This window comes from Dendronephthya gigantea, unplaced genomic scaffold, assembly GCF_004324835.1.
Source record: "Dendronephthya gigantea isolate DGI-Jeju-01 unplaced genomic scaffold, DenGig_1.0 000022F, whole genome shotgun sequence".
Taxonomy (NCBI): Eukaryota; Metazoa; Cnidaria; class Anthozoa; order Malacalcyonacea; family Nephtheidae; genus Dendronephthya; species Dendronephthya gigantea.
In genome coordinates, this window is record NW_021163032.1 from 1095112 (window position 1) to 1112090 (window position 16979).

Consider the following 16979-nt stretch of genomic DNA (forward strand, 5'->3'; position numbering starts at 1 on the left):
GATTTGGATAAAATACCGCCATTTGATTGGCCTCTCTTTTGGTGACGTAAGGACTTTTTGTATTTCAGCCGATGGTTTTATATGAGTGAAAAAAGCGAGATGAGTGAAAAAAGAAAAAGAGAAAATGAACTTGAAAAGCCAGTGTGCAAATACGGTGAAAAATGTTATAGGAAAAACCCAGTTCATCTTGAAGAGTACTTTCACCCAGGTATAGCATAGCTTTTGTTTATAGGTGTGTGAGCAGTTAATGGGGAAAGGTGGTGCTAGGAGGTTGAGTACCCTGTACTCTTATTTTCTTCAGTTAAGGTGACTGTAAGGTCTGACAGCCTATTGATAAAACATACTTCTAACTTCTAAGTGTTGCTTCTCTATTAATTGTGACACAGAAAAATTGGAACAAAGGCAAGAACGGAAAAGGATGAAAGTCAATGAACTGGAAGAGGGGACCACAAGTTTTGAAGATAAATCAGAAAAAACACAAATTGTCCCATTTTTGTTAACAAAAGTTAGAAACATCCCAGAAAGGTTTAACACAAGTACAATAGCTGTTGGGCTGAGAGGTAATTTTGACCCAAGATAATGTCTTCAGTCATTCTGATAATGGCAATGGTATGAAGGAATGGTGATAAGATATTGGTGGCAAATATGTTATAATGACTGTGATTATAACTGTGATAACACATGTTCATTTTAAAAACTATAGATATTTTGTCATCCAAAATGGGAGATTTACAAGCCTCAGTACAGGTGATTAAAAACATTCACAACTTTCATACATATACAATGGTTTTGCCATGAATGTTTTTACCATGAATAAAAAATTCAGCTGCCATAAAATGTCTTTTACAGTTCAATTACATGTTTGATATTCCTTGGTTAATCGACCATTACCCTTCAGACAAGAGGTAAAAGTGGTAGTTCTGGGCTATTATTAGGAGTAGGTGAAGTGGACAGAAAGCTAGGTTTAATAGTGAAGAAAGAGAAACAAACAAGTGCACATTCCCTTAGATCAAAGCCATTACTCATTGTCCATGGTGATCAACGTGAGAAGAAACGGGAGCTTGAAAGAGAAGCAGAGCCATTCCCAAATGTTCAACTTTTCCAGGTTCTGCAGATAACAATCATTTTAAAAAATGCACAAAATCGGATGTTCATATTGATTTTGTTCTTCATGTTTCAACCTCTGCCACGCCCAATATACACAACGCTAAACACAATTTTAGCAAACGAAAATGAACTATTAGGTGTCTTCCATTCTGAACACTTACGTGCGCGATCTTTTAGGCAAAACTTTTAATCTCTTTTGGGACACATCACAGGTAAACCAGGAGCATGTTTTTCTCTGATACTGTGTCAGTTTTTGTTCGAGGAACTGGCAATTTTGAATCCAAATATTTATTTTACCGTGTAGTAAAATGATGTTACTGTTGTATACGGAAGGGCTACGTGTGGTCATCACTACGGCAAATCTTATCCATTCAGATTGGGACCAGAAAACACAAGGGTAAATGATTCATACCATCAAACCAGCGATGACAATGTTTTTCTAATTCCGGTCGTTCTAAGATAAATATTTCTACTTTCGTTCTCCTGAACAACCAGCAACATTTTGCATGAACACTTTCAAAAACAATGATGTTGATGAATTTCTCTTTTTTTAAAAAAAATCACATTTTAGGGTGTGGATAAGTCCCTTGTTTCCGAAATACTCCCGAGAAAACCAAAACGTGATGGAGCCATTGCAATTTCAAAAAGATTTAATGGTAATCCACCTGTTTCATTCTCAAGACCATGGTTATCAAGGAATGCTGGCTGAAATAGTCAGAGCAGTCTTATTTGAACTTGACTGGCAACAGTTCGTTCAGGATCGCGGTAACATTTCATTTTCGGTGATAAGCAGTTTCTTACTCATCGATTTTTAATCGTATTAACAGAGTTATTTGCATCAATACGGTCCTGGGCCGTTGATGGAATGGAAACAGCATTTGGCAGAACATGACATGTCGAAGGCAAGGTAGGCCCCCCACCTATCGTCAGCTGCTTAACTTAAACCTTTTCCGACCGTCTTTACAAGTCGAATTATAACCAGCTATATATATTTTTCACCAGGGTTCGTCTCATAGCGTCAGTGCCAGGGAGACATGTTGGTACAAATAAGGATAGATGGGGTCATCTGAAGCTGAGAAAGGTTTGGTAATATTAGAAATTTTAACAGATTATTCAACGCGTTGTTCGTAACAACTGAAATGCAATTAATTTGCTCTTAAAATGTCTTTTTCAGCTGTTGCAGCAGTATGGTGAGTTTGATGACGTCAATTCTTGGCCTGTGATTGGTCAGTTCTCCAGTATCGGTTCTCTTGGGCCAGATAAATCGAACTGGCTTTGTTCCGAGTGGTTGAAGAGTTTATCGACAAGTAAAAACGAGGCGTCTTCGACTCGGCATAGTCCAAATTTACATCTGGTGAGTTCTTTTGTTTTGCGCAGAGTTCAGTGAGGAATTATTGTTCGTGATAAAATTGAAACTGAGATTCAAAATGTTTAGTGTCAGTCGTATACCCGCATTCTAATCTACACTATACAGCATTGCCTTTTTCTTTGAAAAACCTGACAGAAAAAAAACACTTTTTGCATGCACGCCAGGTATTTCCTTCAGTTGAAGATGTAAGGACAAGCTTAGAAGGTTACATTGGTAAGTTTATTAAATCAAAGCAGAAATCTAATACGAGAAAACAATTAATAACTAATTTCGCTAATGACGTTAACTGGGTAAACCTATGATGCTGTCAACAAATATTACGTATGCCGTTGTCAAAGAATTTCCTGACCTAGAATGTAGAATACGGTATACGTTTCTGTTCATTGACTGCAGTAACTACGTCATTCACTTTTTCAAACATGTCGAAATAATGTTGTGTGCCTGGACAACTAGGAATAAGAGCAAAGAATTTTTCTTTGTACTTTTCTTTACAATGAAGACAGCCTTTTGTTTTCTTGATCTGTCCAAATGCAACGCTGTGAGGACATCGAGAGTCGGCTGTAGTTTCAAATGTAGTGTCACGGTGAATACTGCTGTAATAAGTGGAAACCTTATTCTTTGAATCTTTCAATGACTTTTCCATATCATCTAATTTCTTTCTTTGCCTTAAAAAATCACATAACAAAGCTTTTGTAGCACTTTCCATCTTCACCAGGATGTCTTCAAGGAAGCGACATTTCGTTAGCAGCATTCTGTCAGACGTCCCCTTTTGTCCTTCAATATTCGGCAATACTGTTTCCAGCACGGCTGCTGAAGCGCTCCAGTTAATGATATCATACAGTTGAGGCAATACGGTCTGATAATACTTCACGACGTACGGCAGTATTTGCAATGCATTTTCCGGGGTAATTTTCATTTCGTCAATACATTGCTTTATAACATCTACACATTGATACTCCTCTGCAAGCGCCATTATTGACAGCCGAATTTCATCATTCATAGGTGTTTTAGCTTCTCTAAACATGGACGAAGGGTAGAGAGTCTTCAAAAACTGTACCATCGTCTCCACGTTTTTACCTTTCAGGGTGATTTTGTCTTGGTTAGCTTCTTTAAAATGTCCGTCGAGCATTGCTTTAAACACGGGCGATTGCGAGATGAGAATCCACTTATGAACATGAAGTTCTTGATTTTCGACATCTAGCACAGTATCGCTATCGTTCCATGGCGAAGCAAACACATTTCGGACGTTCTGTGTTGCCATTTTTTCTTCAGTCAAGTCAGTCGACCCTTTAGTTGCAGTATGTTCGGTCGTACAGCTTCTTCCGAGAACGTCTCGCATGACTCTACTTCCTTTTAATGACCCTCCTTATGCTGTGTCAGCATCAGCGGCGGTTTGTGGCGAATTTTGGTCTTGGCCAGTGATCAGGTCATTTTCCTGGCTGCTTTAGTTAAAATACATCAAGCTGGATTTGCTATTTAAAGATTCATATATAGTCATGCAAGTCTGCATTTCTTTTCGATAGAGCAAGCTCTTTTATTACATTATGTACAATACATGAATTCATAATAGCTGTTTTATATTAGCTTCTTCTGTCCCTATTTTTTAACAAGTATTAACAAACAAACTTAGGCATACGGCTACAATTTTCCCACAGGCTTGAATGTAGGTCTTACAAAGTATTTATCAAATATATACGTACACCAATGTTTCACAGAACAATTGCTTTCATTGTTCATTTGTGCTAAAGTTACTCCTGATCGTTCACTGCGCTGACTGCAGTCGCAACGTCATCCACGGATTTAAGCATGTCAAAATAATTTTGTGTGTCCTCGCTTTCCCTACAACTAGGAATAGAGGCAAGGAATTTTTGCTTATACTTTTCTTTACAATTAAGACAGCCTTTTGTTTTCTTGATCTCTCGAACTCCAATGCTGTGAGGACATCGATGGTCGGCTGTAGTTTTTAACATGGCATCGAGGCCAGGATAGGAAGGATTCTGCATACCAACTCTACTACCAATGGCAGCAATATGCCCTAACCTCTGGAGCAAATTTCTTGCATCAGCCAATGGCTTTTCGGTATTTTTTAATGACATTTTTGTATTTTCCAATTCCTTTCCTTGCCTCAAAAAATCACATAACAAAGAGAGCAGAGCATCTTTCATTTTAACTACGCGAGTTTCCAGGAAGCGGCATTTGGTTAAAAGCATCGTGTCAGACGTCTCCTTGTCTTCCACACTCGGCAACACCGTTTCCAGCTTAGCTGTTGAAACGCTGCATTTAATCACGTCATATACTTTGGGCAATATTGTCTGGTGATACGCGACTGCATAAGGCAGGATTTGTAATACATTATGTGATGTTATCTTTACTTTTTCAATACATTGCTTAATCAGCTTCACACACTGATACTCATCTGCGAGCGCCAATACCAACAAAAAATTCTCATCATCAAAATTGACTTTATCTTCAAACATTGACCAAGGGTAGAGCAGTTTTAGGAATTCTACCATTACTTCCGGGTCCTTATCGTTGAGGATGATTTCGTCTTGGCTAGCCTCCATGAAACGACCGTCTAGCATTGCTTTGAACACGGGCGATTGCGAGGTTAGAATCCACTTATGAACATGAAGTTCTTGGTCTTCAACAACCAAAATAATATCGCTATCATCCCACGGTGAAGAAAAAACATTTCTTTCGTTTTCCATTGCCATTTCTTGCTTGAGTTAGGTAGTTTCCCTTTTCACAGAAAGAAACTAAACAGCTCAGCATAATTTCATAACCGAATAATTTAAAAACGGCGTCATGAATCATTTATCACAACAGGTTGCAACGATAGGGGTTGAGGTTGCCACGGTAGTACAACTATTACGCTAAGGAAAACAAAGCTGCAAGTGTATGAATTTGCGTTATTTTCATATATTTAACTAAGGGTGATGAAAATAGATGAAATTGTTGATTGTTATAGTGTGATATGAGCTTAATAAGTGGTGGGCTTTATTCTAAGGAATTACAATACAGCGGCAAAGCACTTAATCTGGGTGTGAATGCTGTGATACATATTCATATATCCACTTCATACCTGACTGATTTCTTATGAAAGTGATTATATCATGAACATAAACATGAATATAATGAATATACAGCCTCTAATAGACCTTGCATAATGATGTTACAAGCCATGACACCCGCAGGGAATTCTGGTCTTAATAGTCATGGCGGGAAATTTTGAAGTTTGAATTTTTCGCTGTGACTATTTAAACCAGAATTCCCTGCAGACGTCACAGCTTGATACGTCATTATGCATAAGGTCTATTTAGCCTAGAGCTATGACCTCAAATTATGTGAGGTTTTAACTTTATACAACGAAAATATAAATGTGATTTTGTATTCCATAGAAGAAGGTCTCTTCCTACATACATTAGGTAATAAACAGTAATATAAAACAAGTTTATCAATAATCTAGTTTTTAAGTGGCCTAATGCACTGTACCTTACAGACTCTTTTTCTTTTCTTTTGCAACAGCAGTTGCAACATCATACCCTTTTTCAAGAATGTTGAAAAATTGCTTTGGACTCTGGCAACCAAGGATGGGATTGAGAAATTTCTCCTTGTAATTCTCTTTGCAATGAACACAACTTTTCGTTTTATTTATCTCTTGAACATTGATGGTGTGATTGCAGCGAGAGTCTGAGATTACTCCCCCTCTCCCCTTTGTCTTTATGTTAATAAAGTCACCCATCAGAGACATTAGAGCATTATGCAACCCAATAGCACTAGCTTCCAAAAAACAGCACTTGGTTAACAGTATTTCTATGAGGACATCCTTGTTTTCTAAACCCAACAGTTCTTCTTTAAGTTTGTCTGTTGGAGCACTCCAGTTAATGGTATCATATATATCATGTAACACTGCCTGGTGGTACTTCAAAGCAAAGGGCAGGATTTGCAATGCATTTTCTGATGTGATTTTTACTTTATTAATACATTGCTTGATCAGGTTTACACACTGATACTTGTCTGCAAGTGCCAGTAGCAACAAAAAGTTCTTATCATCGAAAGATACCTTGTCTTCTTCAAACATTGACCAAGGGTAGAGCAGTTTTAGGAATTGTTCCATCACCTTCAGGTCCTTATCTTTCAGGGTGATTTTGTCTTGGCTAGCTTCCATGAAACGACCGTCTAGCATTGCTTTAAACACGGGCGATTGCGAGGTTAGAATCCACTTATGAACATGAAATTCTTGATCTTCAACGACCAAAATAATATCGCTACCATCCCACGGTGAAGAAAAAACATTTTGGTCCTTTTCTGTTGCAGTTTCTTCCATGTCTTTTGTCGCACAATATGAAACTGAAACAACCCTCGGGCACAGTTGCTTCTGACAATGTTTTCGCTATTCTGTTGATCAATTCCTCAAGGATTTTTAATTCTGTATGAAACTATAAAGGATACGATACTCGATCTATTTAAAATTACATGTGATAATATCGAATTTCACCAACACGTGGAACTGTCAAAAGTGTCAACTTTTTCATACTTCGTGTAAGCAGTATGTGAATATACCTTACTTATTGAATTTTTTTCTCATGCTGATGATAAAGACCCAAAAGTTTTTCCTAGTGTGGTGCTTATTGCATGTCTTATCAATCGCATTCGCCCGAAAACGTGCAATCTTTAAGTATAACCAGAAGTCTAAATGGGTTTGCTAATTTTTTTTCTCATAGCCGGAGGATCTCTTCCCTACAGTTTGAAAACCGCGTCTAAACAGCCATATCTGCAAGAGTTCTTCTGGTAAGCAGGAAATTCACTTTTTCCTGTATCCTTTATGAAGTATAAGTTGAAAATGAAGTTCTGTGGTAAATCTGTGGTAGTGTTTTGAAATATCTCGAAGAAAATTTTGTGCATGTTTGATATTTCATAGTCGTTGGCAAAGTGAAAGTTTGGGCCGAAGTCGCGCCTCGCCTCATCTCAAATCCTATGCAAGAATATCACCAGATCTAACCAAGGCCGCTTGGTTTATTATGACAAGGTAAGATCATTGGTATTGGTATGGTATTGTTTTGGATCCGTGAAGGGAAGGCGATAAACCGGTCCTAAATTCGTCATCTTTATAGTGCGAATCTTTCAAAAGCTGCCTGGGGAGCATTGGAAAAGAGCGGTAGTCAACTCATGATCAGATCTTACGAGATTGGCGTTCTGTTTTTACCTCAAGATTTTGTAAGTCCTAGTTTCTGGTAAATGCCATGGATTTATTTCTTAATATAGATTTATTTCTAAGGGCGCAGTTCCTGTAATTCATCTTTTTTTTCCACCTATAGGATCATTCGGAAAAGTTTTTTCATTTAGCTAAGAATCATGCAACATCAAATGGTTTTGTCTTGAAGATACCATACGATCTACCAGTGATCCCATACACTGATAAAGGTATTATCAATAAATGAATATTTGATATGAGTAATATTTCTCGGTGGTATATATAATTTTGTACCGAGTTCTAATGAAACTAGGGTTTTTTGAATAACTTTTGTCTTCCATGCAGATCGACCCTGGGTTTGGGACCGTCAATACGAGCGACCAGATGTTCACGGACACCGATGGACTCCATGATTTACCTTGTGATATTAGGGCTGGTTCCTTTTCGCTACAACGTAATACTACCATTTATATAGGCATGTTATTCATGACTTTAATCTAAAGATTTACCTAGAAATTATTGCTTACAGTGGGCTGTTGACAGCCAAATGGAAAATTATAACTATAATTTAGTGTTTTCAGGCAGGATTACTACAATATGAGAACGCATTTGACACGTGAAGCCCGAAAGCGCTCATCGCTTTGCGTCTAAACTGTTCATTTACAACAGTAACTATGTATTTATATCTCATTGTACATAATAAATTACGGCGCCAAATTCTTGTTTCCCTGTTTCAAATCTTACAGTCCCCGCCGAATCGCACGCAGTATGGAACAAGCTTTGATTTACTGTCGGTGAACAGCTGAGATTCCGCACCGGTTTCTCGTCAGTGCACGAGAAAGCATTTCGACCCACAATTCGTTAACAGAATGATGTTTTACTGTTAACAATAGACCTTTTTCATAACTCCGTCAAACACGGAAAGCCTGATGTTACACGAAGTTTGATTGGCTCGATAGTTTTGTGGAGCCAATCAAATTTCGTGTAACATCAGACTTTCCGCGTTTGACGTCATTATAAGAAAGATCTATTAGATAGTGCAATGTTCTTATCTAGGAAAGTCTCGATTATCACTTTTTTCATAAGTTCCACTGCCGAATCTCGAAAGCATTAGAAGAATAGATGTTTCTAATGCGCTCGACACATGCAATATTTCGGATTTTGGAACAACTTTTACAGTGAAGTAATGGTAATTTGATTGGATTTTCTTGCTGCAAAAGGACAGAGACTTTCCTAGTTCAGAGGGAATGCAGAACCATGCAATTAAGACGTCTAGAGAACTAAGCTAAAACATCGTATATATACGACACGAAAATAAATACCAGTTTTCTGCTCACGTTCATAGCTATTCGCTGGGCACAGCCGAGATGAGAAGTTTCCTTCGTAAGCTCCATGGGTGCGTGGGAGGATGTAGTGGGTACCACAGGGTTATGCTACAGGGGGTATATGGGGTCAGAGGAATACTTTGGCTAAACCATCTGCGCCTGCGCTCGCTATGTACGCCTTCCTCGGATGAAACGCGACGTCGTAGATGGATTCGTCGAATTTTTTACGATGTGATGTTATCTCTTGCACGCAAGTTCTCGTTTCGAGATTCCAAAGACGAATTGAACAATCGTGACCTAAGGAAAGTCGAAGTCACTTGAGAAACTAATATTACTTTCCTCGAGGTCTAACATCTCTCTATGAGACGGCTGAACTACAGAAGACAAAGCTAACTGGACCGTTCTTTCAAAGAGGAATTCTATAGGTTCTATAGGATCGTCTCTCACAGATCCAGTGATTATACAACAAGATGCCTAGCTTAAACTAACTCTCTTTATACTAGATAGCTTCATCAATTCTGAACAGTTCCTCCTAGAGATTCAATATGTTCTTATACATTGTTCAATCAAAATTATTTACCCTAGAGTCCAGCAACAGTGTCCTAACATGACGTATACAATCTTTGTAAGGCTCATATGCTACAGAGCCCTATACCCTCACAATAGTGCACAGGACGAATACTTACTGCCCGATAATAGATAAAGTCCTGGACTATCCACAGAAAGACACGTGACCGCATCCAGGTGAGCAACCATTGAATGGATTTGCTTACCTTTAAAATGAACAAAATAAAAAAGACTCAGTGAAACGACTCGCTATAATGTTAACGAGCATGCATGTCAATTAACGAAGTATTACAGGACGATTCGTCTGTTATATAGCTTCAAACAAGAGTTTTCTTACCAGTATTATTATCAAAGAAACGTATATATCTGTCTTCGTGTGCGGTGACAGTAACTCCCATTGTCGGGTGACTTGCAACTTTGTTTATTTGAGTGGCTGGTGTATTATCTAAAACGATAAACACGATTCAACAATAAGATTCTTTCCACTGACACAAACACTGAGACTGAAGTTCTTTTGCATTTTAAAACGTTAGCTCAATTTGAGAAGAAATTTTATATATTTTGACGCGGACAATTTCATTTTCATGGATATAAAGAGTTGTCTCTATGTTTACCGTAAGTTCGATTGCTATCCAAAGCGACAATTTCATCTCCGGTTTCAGTGTCAATAATTGAACACATTGAAGTTGTCGTTGAGACAACGAATTGATTTGGTTCATTACGAACAAAATCAACTGAAGTTGCAATGCCTTGATCTGAAAAAACGAATACAAACGCTTGTTATATACACTACGACTGAACACTGAAACGCGCTTGTTGGTAGAAAACCTGAACGCACTTTGAGCTTCACCTTTGGTAGCAGGATATGTATTGACTAATGGTGTTTTAATGGTTGGATTCCATATTCTACAGGTACCATCAGCCGAACAAGACAGTAGATAATTCTGTTGGTTATGAACGGCTAGATCCCAGACTGCGTTCGTGTGCCCCGTCAGAACGATACCAACAGTGTTAGCATCTGGACAAAAGATATCAAGAAAGTACGTGAACAAAAATATTATAGTATTTCTATTGCTAGGCATGCTGGAGGACTTACCAAACTGCCCGTAAGGATCAATTTCTAATGACGGCAAATTCCAGCACCTTATTGTACCGTCAGCACTTGCCGTGTAACAAGTCTCTCCTGTTGGATTGACTTCTATTGATAAAATAGCCCCGCTGAAGGAATGAAAGAGAGCTCGCAGTTAGAGCAAATGGATAAACGTACAAATCGAGGGTATCGTTGCAATTTGAAGGGATATGCATACCTATGACCTCTAAAAGAATGTATTGGTTCGATTTCGACAGCATTGCCTCTGAAAATGACAAATAAACATTAGAATAAAGGATTGCAATAAAAGTAATACTTACATTTTGAAAGTCAACAAGCAATTATACCACGCCCCACCATTGTTTCCCATACCATACCATATCATACCATACCATACCATACCATACCATACCATACCATACCATACCATACCATACCATACCATACCATACCACACCACACCACACCACACCACACCACACCACACCGTAACGTATCATACCACACCACACCACACCACACCACACCACACCACACCACACCGTAACGTATCATACCACACCACACCACACCACACCACACTACACCATACCATACCATACCACACCACAATACTTAGCACGTACTTTCTCGTGGGCAAAGTTTTATTTAAATTCCACAACTTGACAGTGTGATCTTCAGAACCAGTGAGCACAGCGCTCTCGAACGGATGAAAACATATCGTACGAACCGTGTCAAAATGACTGTCGAAAAAACAGAAACATGGATATCAACTCACGGTATAACTTACTGCAAACGAAATAAAATGGATTGTCTGGATAAATATGCTTTCTCCAATTATGCTTTCTCAGAACGAAGAAATTTGTTAGAAACTGACCTTCTTAACGTAAACTTTGGACTCCAAGTCCTCCTAACTTCGTCTTTATTTGAAACCTGGAAATTACAATTTTTATTTCATTCAGTTTTCGTCATTCCTAGTATATCTGACTAAGGTTTTGAACTTATCCAGTTGACCTGTAACACGTGATAAATCCCACCAATAGCAACGAACATATTTTTACATACGTCATAACTCAATGGATCAGCCTCGTTCGAGACCGTAATTCCTGCCAGGTCACCAAGCCCCAGTCCATCTTCGATGTTCTCCCGGACAGTGTTCCCGACAGGCATTGCTTCATTGACGTCATTATCTGCGGCAGGAGCGGCACTCCTTTCGATTGTGATGTTTCCCATAGGTGGGACTTCGGCCAGAGCTCGACCCCCGGACATCTTAATGGGGAGTGGGCCAACTATCGCGGGAGTTTGCGCGGGAACGGCATCATCCTCGCCATTCAGGTTCGCTAACATCGCTTGAAGGGCACCTCTTGGAGGTCCTTGAGTGTTGGGTAAACAGATAAACGATATAAGCTCATTTTGTTTTCAAATGTCTTCTTATGATGGAGTACAGTACTGCTCAGAAGTAACTTAACACTGCGTTCGCGTTCCGTTCGCGTTCCGAACGCGTTCTAAAATGCGTTCCTTTCCCTTTCTTTTTCTGTTAACTTACTTCTGAGCAGTACTGTAAGGTTCAATATTAGGAAGCAGTGACCACGAGTACAAGATTCGTCATTTTTGTGAGCAGTGAGGACAATATAAATCAAGTTTTACTACAGTATGAAGACTAAACTGAATTGATAGCTCAAGTCCGGCTAAGTTTGTCCCTCGCATCAATCCAAAAAGAATATTCCTAAATTCGACACGGTTACAACACAGTATTTTGTTAGTAGAGTTATTAGACGGTACTTTGTCGTCAGTGACACAACGCAGTGTTTTGCTGGACTAGTCAATGTGATACAAGAAAGAATCGCAGTATCTGTTACGGCCACGCGATTTTCTTCTTTTGAAAGATCTAAACGAGTAATAAGTTACGAATTCTCTTATGTGCACGAGCTCCTGTTTGAACATCCCTAACTAATTCCCTCGTTCACATCTATCAAAAGACGAAAATCGCACATAAAATCGTAACGAAAATTGCAAATGTAACGGGCCTTCAAAAGTTATCGATAAGCAACCTACGTTTCTGATTCTTTTTTCGCTTCACGTCTTTCTTATATTGCTCTTTTAACTTAGCAAGCGTATTAGAGTCCACGCCCCACTCGTCCTAGAAGTTGGCAACGATAATATTACAATGACATAAAGATATTTTGATGCTGAAATCAATATCCCTTGTCACTTACATTGCCAGTAGGGGTGTTCCCGACGTGCAGTTCTAGATAAGGCAGAATGATATATTACTATTTATATAAACAATGCTGTGCCTAAAACTTGCAGGATTTCGTATTTTTTAACTGTGAAAACGGATGCACTCAAATGGATATGCACCAATCGGTGTTTTGATCTGTCTAAAGGCAAATGATTTATATGTGTTTACATGCGTGCTGTGGTCGAAATGCATAACTTGAACCCCAACGTAATCACAGCAATAGTGGCTTTGTTTTTATATTGTTATCTGTGCAAGTGCTCCGAGCAAGTTCTCTGCAAGCTCCTAGTTCGGTACCTTGTTCTTTTAAAGATTCTTTACTCAGCGAATCATTGTCGGAAACATCCGATTTGTTTTCATCAGCGAGAAAATCAAACTCAGCCAGAACTTGGTCCGTTTCTGGGTCTCCTATCACGGTCTCTTCAAAACCGTCTAAAAAACACACACGGAGAAATAATGATTTTAACTCTTAACCCTAGCACAACGAAAATAGCAGTTTTCAATTTTGAACACCAAAAGTTGTTAAACCTTAGTGTCTGAAATGGTTACCAAGAATTTGTGGAGAAAAATTTACATTTAAAATTTTTTTATTGGGACAAACAAAGTGAATCGCGATAATGAAATTTACGAATAAAAATTCATTTTCAATTCATCAATTGAGTAACTTCAAGATGATAAAAATGAAATTAAATATAATTTTGACTGTGTTGAGCTTGTTTAATTAAAAAGGTCAAGTTTTCAGAGCAAAGTCAATTGTATGTTTTGACTATCTCTGGCATCACAATCCAAACAACATTATAAGTTTTCCATACTGGATATCAGCAGTAGCATGCAGAGAGGGGAATGGGGTTATTTACTCCAGCAACCAGGGGGCTAGGACCCACAGGATGGACATTGATGAAAAATCTTATTTCAGGACCCAGTAAGGCTTTCAATTGCCTGGTTACTAATATGCTAATCATGAACAGTGCTTAGGTTGCATTCAAACAGAGTGCCTGGCACTGGTGACCAAAGTCAAAACTGAGTACAGTGTCGAGCACAGTGTCTTTGTTGCACAGTGTCCTTGTTCTTGGGAACCATGCTCAAATTCATTCAAAGGATCATGTACAACTTCGGCACCAGAACACAGGACAGGGCACCAGTACTGGGCACTCATGCTGGGCTAAACATGGTGCACCCATACATTCATATACCTTGTTTGATTTTTTTCACAACTCTTGTTCTTTCTTTGACGTCATCATCTCGATCATCCGACTCATCATCGGCGTTGCCGCCATCATCTGCATCATCAGCATCGTTTTCATTAACATTCTCATCCTCGCCTTCATTTTGAAGGAAATCAAAATTTGATATGGCCTCATCCTCGCTTGTTGTCTTCTCAGCATCTCGAGGACGACTGGAGAAGATTAGAATGAATGAAGAAGGTTGACAACTACTAATGTTTATTTTAAACCATTTGGAAATGACTTTTAGGTGTATACCATTGAACTGTAAACAAACTGGAAGTATTTCGTCTCAAAACTCAGAAAAACTATTTTGGCTTCAAGTTAAATAGGGATGTTTGTCAGGAGTTATCGTTCCAGTTGTATAGAGTTCACTGGTGTATTCTAACCTTTTGATTGAGATGTTCAGGTCTTTTGCTGTGGAAGCTGCAGTAATCCTCAGAGCTCCAGGTTTAGTGGACGTGGTGGCTTCTGAATCATTCACATGATTGGCTTTTGCTATTTCCCCCGGCTTGGTTTTATTTGCTGGGTCGTTTGCAGTCAAGCCCAGTAACGGTCGCACTCTAGATGACCTTACATCAAGTATTGCATCCGTGTAGCCAATCTCTTGAAGGTATCTGTAAACATTTTCATTTTCAAAATTAACTTCCTGGTTTGAATATAGGTTGAAACTTGCTGATTTTTGTTGAGTGGTTTGTAGAATGAATTCAGTTTCAGTATTTTAATGTACAAAATCTGCCAGCAATCTTATTCCATGAACATCAGATATCTTCTGAGAACTCATTAGATAACAATGAACTAAATTGAGTGTATTTTCTTGTGAAATATATATAATTGTGCCCTAATACCAGTACACAATAGTAAAAAACACATTTCCATAAACTTACTGTCGTAATAATTGCCTTCCTTGACGCCAGTTTAAACCTGTCTTGCTATTCTGTTGGGTCTCAGAATTTTCTGTTCCAGATGGGTCTTTAAACTGTGGGGGCTTTAAATCTTCTTGATTTGGCTCAGTACCAAACTTTAGTTTATGATATTTGGCACTAAGTACATAAAAAACAAAATTACTCTTGTAAATAACAGGAATAAGCAAACCCAATAATTCCACTTTGCTGCTCCATATAAAAAATCAACAAAGAAGTTGCACAATTGTATAATGATGCAAATTGGCTTGAAAGACTTGTTACCATAAATTGTGATAACTGGGCCAATATAATATCACTTGGGTCTACTGCCATTGAAGGTGAAAAATATATTTGTGACATAATTTTGAAAGGATTATATCAAAGCATTTGGGAGTTAATAATCACATCAGCTAATCATAATAAACTGGTGTGTATTGCATTGAAAACATGTTTATTTCAAGAGTATTGCATACCGTTCTTGTTTCAGAGCGTATTCCAACATCTTTATCCGACGAATGAGATCATGCTTGAGGTTCTCCTGACCCTTCCGTTCTCCTTGCAAGAATGCAATTTTTGCCTGAAAAGTGCCAATATTATTAAACTTTATCTATCACAATATAACCAAGAGGCATCATGGAAGTGTTTTCGAACAACTTCCATATATATCATAGAGCTACACAAGCAGAGGGTATACAATATCAGATGTGTTTGTTTTTTGGCAAAGTGCTGCAAGGAACACCCAGGGGCACCAAACTTACTGTTCAAAAAAGGTTAAGATGTGACTTCGCCCACTATATGCAGTCTGGATTCTGGTCACGAGCCAGTGACCACAAAATTTCATTGTTATGAAAATTGCATTGTTTTCTATTTCTATCTAATCATTTTAACAAAGGACTTATCAGCAGGCGTAGTACTGTGATGTAGCAAAAATAGAGCACAAACAGACATTTAATTCAACAAAACATAGAGATATAATTGTTTTTAACCCATTCTTGATACATTCTAAATCTAATTACTTTTTTATATTTGCAGTCAATAAACATTGCAACATGTTATAAGTTGAGTTGGTCTTTTATAGTGGATAGTTCAAATCTGAATACATGTGTAAATGTATAAAACTACATGACATTCCCATATGCTAAAAATTTTATCAACGTTTATTATGATCGAATGATAGAGTCATGATGAGACAATTAAGTTATTAAGTTGGCGGAAACTTCAGCACACATCGTATAAGTTAAATAATATATATGATGTGGACTTTGTTTTACGATATAATCGGAGGAAGGATAAATAAACAAGGAATTGATCAATTCCCGGTACTATGTTGAAAGTTTTTCAAGTATTTCATTCACTTTATTAAAATCATACAATGCTCAGAAAATTACGAATATTTTGTCCTGACATTTGATAAGACATCTGTCATATAATCGTAACCATACACTCAGATTATATACGGTTGAATTGAACAAAACTACAGCTCTATTCCTCGAGGGTTAGGTTTCAACGATGTACAAATTACCGGCCACAAATGAACATGTTTTAAAGGAATTATCGTCAAAATATATACGGTCAGATTTGTACCTGTAGCTCAGCTCTTTCGACCTCCCAATGCGCCCTATCCATCTCGAATCGCGTCCATTCATGTTGAATGAAATGTAGAATGCCAGGGATAGTATATTTTGGCAGTAGATCTATTTCAGGAGCCGGAGAAGAGGAGTTTTTCGGCACACTATCCGACTCCATTATACTGCGAAATTTGACTCAACAAGCCGCCATGATATACGATGTCTACAACAGAGTTTTGCCTACAAGGGAGAATTTAAGAGCCTTCTCGTGCTTTTCACTACATATACATCGAACTCGACAGTATATGCGTAAACATTTTACGCATTTTATTTGAAAATTAGTATAATATTGCAGGTAGATAAAATCTAGGGGATATTCATGAAAATTATGG

The 16979-nt window shown here is 38.1% G+C and overlaps 5 protein-coding genes across 7 annotated transcripts; 1 reads left to right on the top strand and 4 right to left on the bottom strand.

Moving 5' to 3' along the window:
- Positions 1 to 75: 75 nt before the first annotated feature.
- LOC114522100 (tyrosyl-DNA phosphodiesterase 1-like) lies at positions 76 to 8102 on the top strand. Of its 2 annotated transcripts, XM_028542729.1 has the most exons (17): positions 76 to 208; positions 387 to 560; positions 704 to 747; positions 850 to 905; positions 1009 to 1105; positions 1285 to 1319; positions 1412 to 1504; positions 1679 to 1763; positions 1935 to 2014; positions 2110 to 2188; positions 2282 to 2461; positions 2641 to 2689; positions 7201 to 7267; positions 7398 to 7505; positions 7591 to 7693; positions 7795 to 7900; positions 8016 to 8102. In XM_028542729.1, exons 1-17 carry the CDS (start codon positions 82 to 84, stop codon positions 8081 to 8083), a joined length of 1551 nt encoding a protein of 516 aa, XP_028398530.1. In that variant the 5' UTR covers positions 76 to 81; the 3' UTR covers positions 8084 to 8102. The 2 variants fall into 2 exon arrangements, with proteins under 2 accessions (XP_028398530.1, XP_028398531.1); XM_028542730.1 differs by lacking the exons at positions 850 to 905; positions 1009 to 1105.
- Positions 2455 to 3827, bottom strand: LOC114522108. The gene has a single exon (XM_028542739.1). It carries the CDS (start codon positions 3813 to 3815, stop codon positions 2826 to 2828), a length of 990 nt encoding a protein of 329 aa, XP_028398540.1. The 5' UTR covers positions 3816 to 3827; the 3' UTR covers positions 2455 to 2825.
- On the bottom strand, positions 4206 to 5226 carry LOC114522110. Its single transcript, XM_028542740.1, has one exon. The coding sequence runs from the start codon at positions 5188 to 5190 to the stop codon at positions 4225 to 4227; it is 966 nt and encodes a 321-aa protein (XP_028398541.1). The 5' UTR covers positions 5191 to 5226; the 3' UTR covers positions 4206 to 4224.
- Positions 5730 to 7017, bottom strand: LOC114522111 (kelch-like protein 20). Its single transcript, XM_028542741.1, has one exon. It carries the CDS (start codon positions 6801 to 6803, stop codon positions 5970 to 5972), a length of 834 nt encoding a protein of 277 aa, XP_028398542.1. The 5' UTR covers positions 6804 to 7017; the 3' UTR covers positions 5730 to 5969.
- A 225-nt stretch (positions 8103 to 8327) lies between the features above and the next one.
- LOC114522096 (striatin-like) lies at positions 8328 to 16915 on the bottom strand. Of its 2 annotated transcripts, none has more exons than XM_028542725.1 (18): positions 16604 to 16915; positions 15493 to 15596; positions 15002 to 15157; positions 14504 to 14731; positions 14085 to 14287; positions 13189 to 13323; positions 12869 to 12900; positions 12708 to 12792; positions 11718 to 12025; positions 11530 to 11585; positions 11279 to 11395; positions 10870 to 10917; positions 10659 to 10780; positions 10401 to 10580; positions 10177 to 10317; positions 9900 to 10007; positions 9682 to 9768; positions 8328 to 9292 (listed from the first exon to the last, which is right to left on the bottom strand). In XM_028542725.1, exons 1-18 carry the CDS (start codon positions 16763 to 16765, stop codon positions 9123 to 9125), a joined length of 2442 nt encoding a protein of 813 aa, XP_028398526.1. In that variant the 5' UTR covers positions 16766 to 16915; the 3' UTR covers positions 8328 to 9122. The 2 variants fall into 2 exon arrangements, with proteins under 2 accessions (XP_028398526.1, XP_028398527.1); XM_028542726.1 differs by having other exon boundaries at positions 10413 to 10580; positions 16604 to 16913.
- Between the last annotated feature and the right edge of the window lie 64 nt (positions 16916 to 16979).

What these genes read in the sequence shown, in the direction of transcription:
- LOC114522110 (XM_028542740.1), bottom strand. Translation starts at nt 5,190, where the DNA reads ATGGCAATGGAAAACGAAAGAAATGTTTTTTCTTCACCGTGGGATGAT.
- LOC114522111 (XM_028542741.1), bottom strand. Translation starts at nt 6,803, where the DNA reads ATGGAAGAAACTGCAACAGAAAAGGACCAAAATGTTTTTTCTTCACCG.
- LOC114522108 (XM_028542739.1), bottom strand. Translation starts at nt 3,815, where the DNA reads ATGCGAGACGTTCTCGGAAGAAGCTGTACGACCGAACATACTGCAACT.
- LOC114522100 (XM_028542729.1), top strand. Translation starts at nt 82, where the DNA reads ATGAGTGAAAAAAGCGAGATGAGTGAAAAAAGAAAAAGAGAAAATGAA. An exon ending in CATGACATGTCGAAGGCAAG is followed by an intron (nt 2,015 to 2,109) that starts GTAGGCCCCCCA and finishes ATTTTTCACCAG; the next exon opens with GGTTCGTCTCATAGCGTCAG. An exon ending in GTCATCTGAAGCTGAGAAAG is followed by an intron (nt 2,189 to 2,281) that starts GTTTGGTAATAT and finishes TGTCTTTTTCAG; the next exon opens with CTGTTGCAGCAGTATGGTGA.
- LOC114522096 (XM_028542725.1), bottom strand. Translation starts at nt 16,765, where the DNA reads ATGGAGTCGGATAGTGTGCCGAAAAACTCCTCTTCTCCGGCTCCTGAA. An exon ending in AGAATCTTTAAAAGAACAAG is followed by an intron (nt 12,901 to 13,188) that starts GTACCGAACTAG and finishes TGCCTTATCTAG; the next exon opens with AACTGCACGTCGGGAACACC. An exon ending in CCAAAGTTTACGTTAAGAAG is followed by an intron (nt 11,396 to 11,529) that starts GTCAGTTTCTAA and finishes TTTTTTCGACAG; the next exon opens with TCATTTTGACACGGTTCGTA.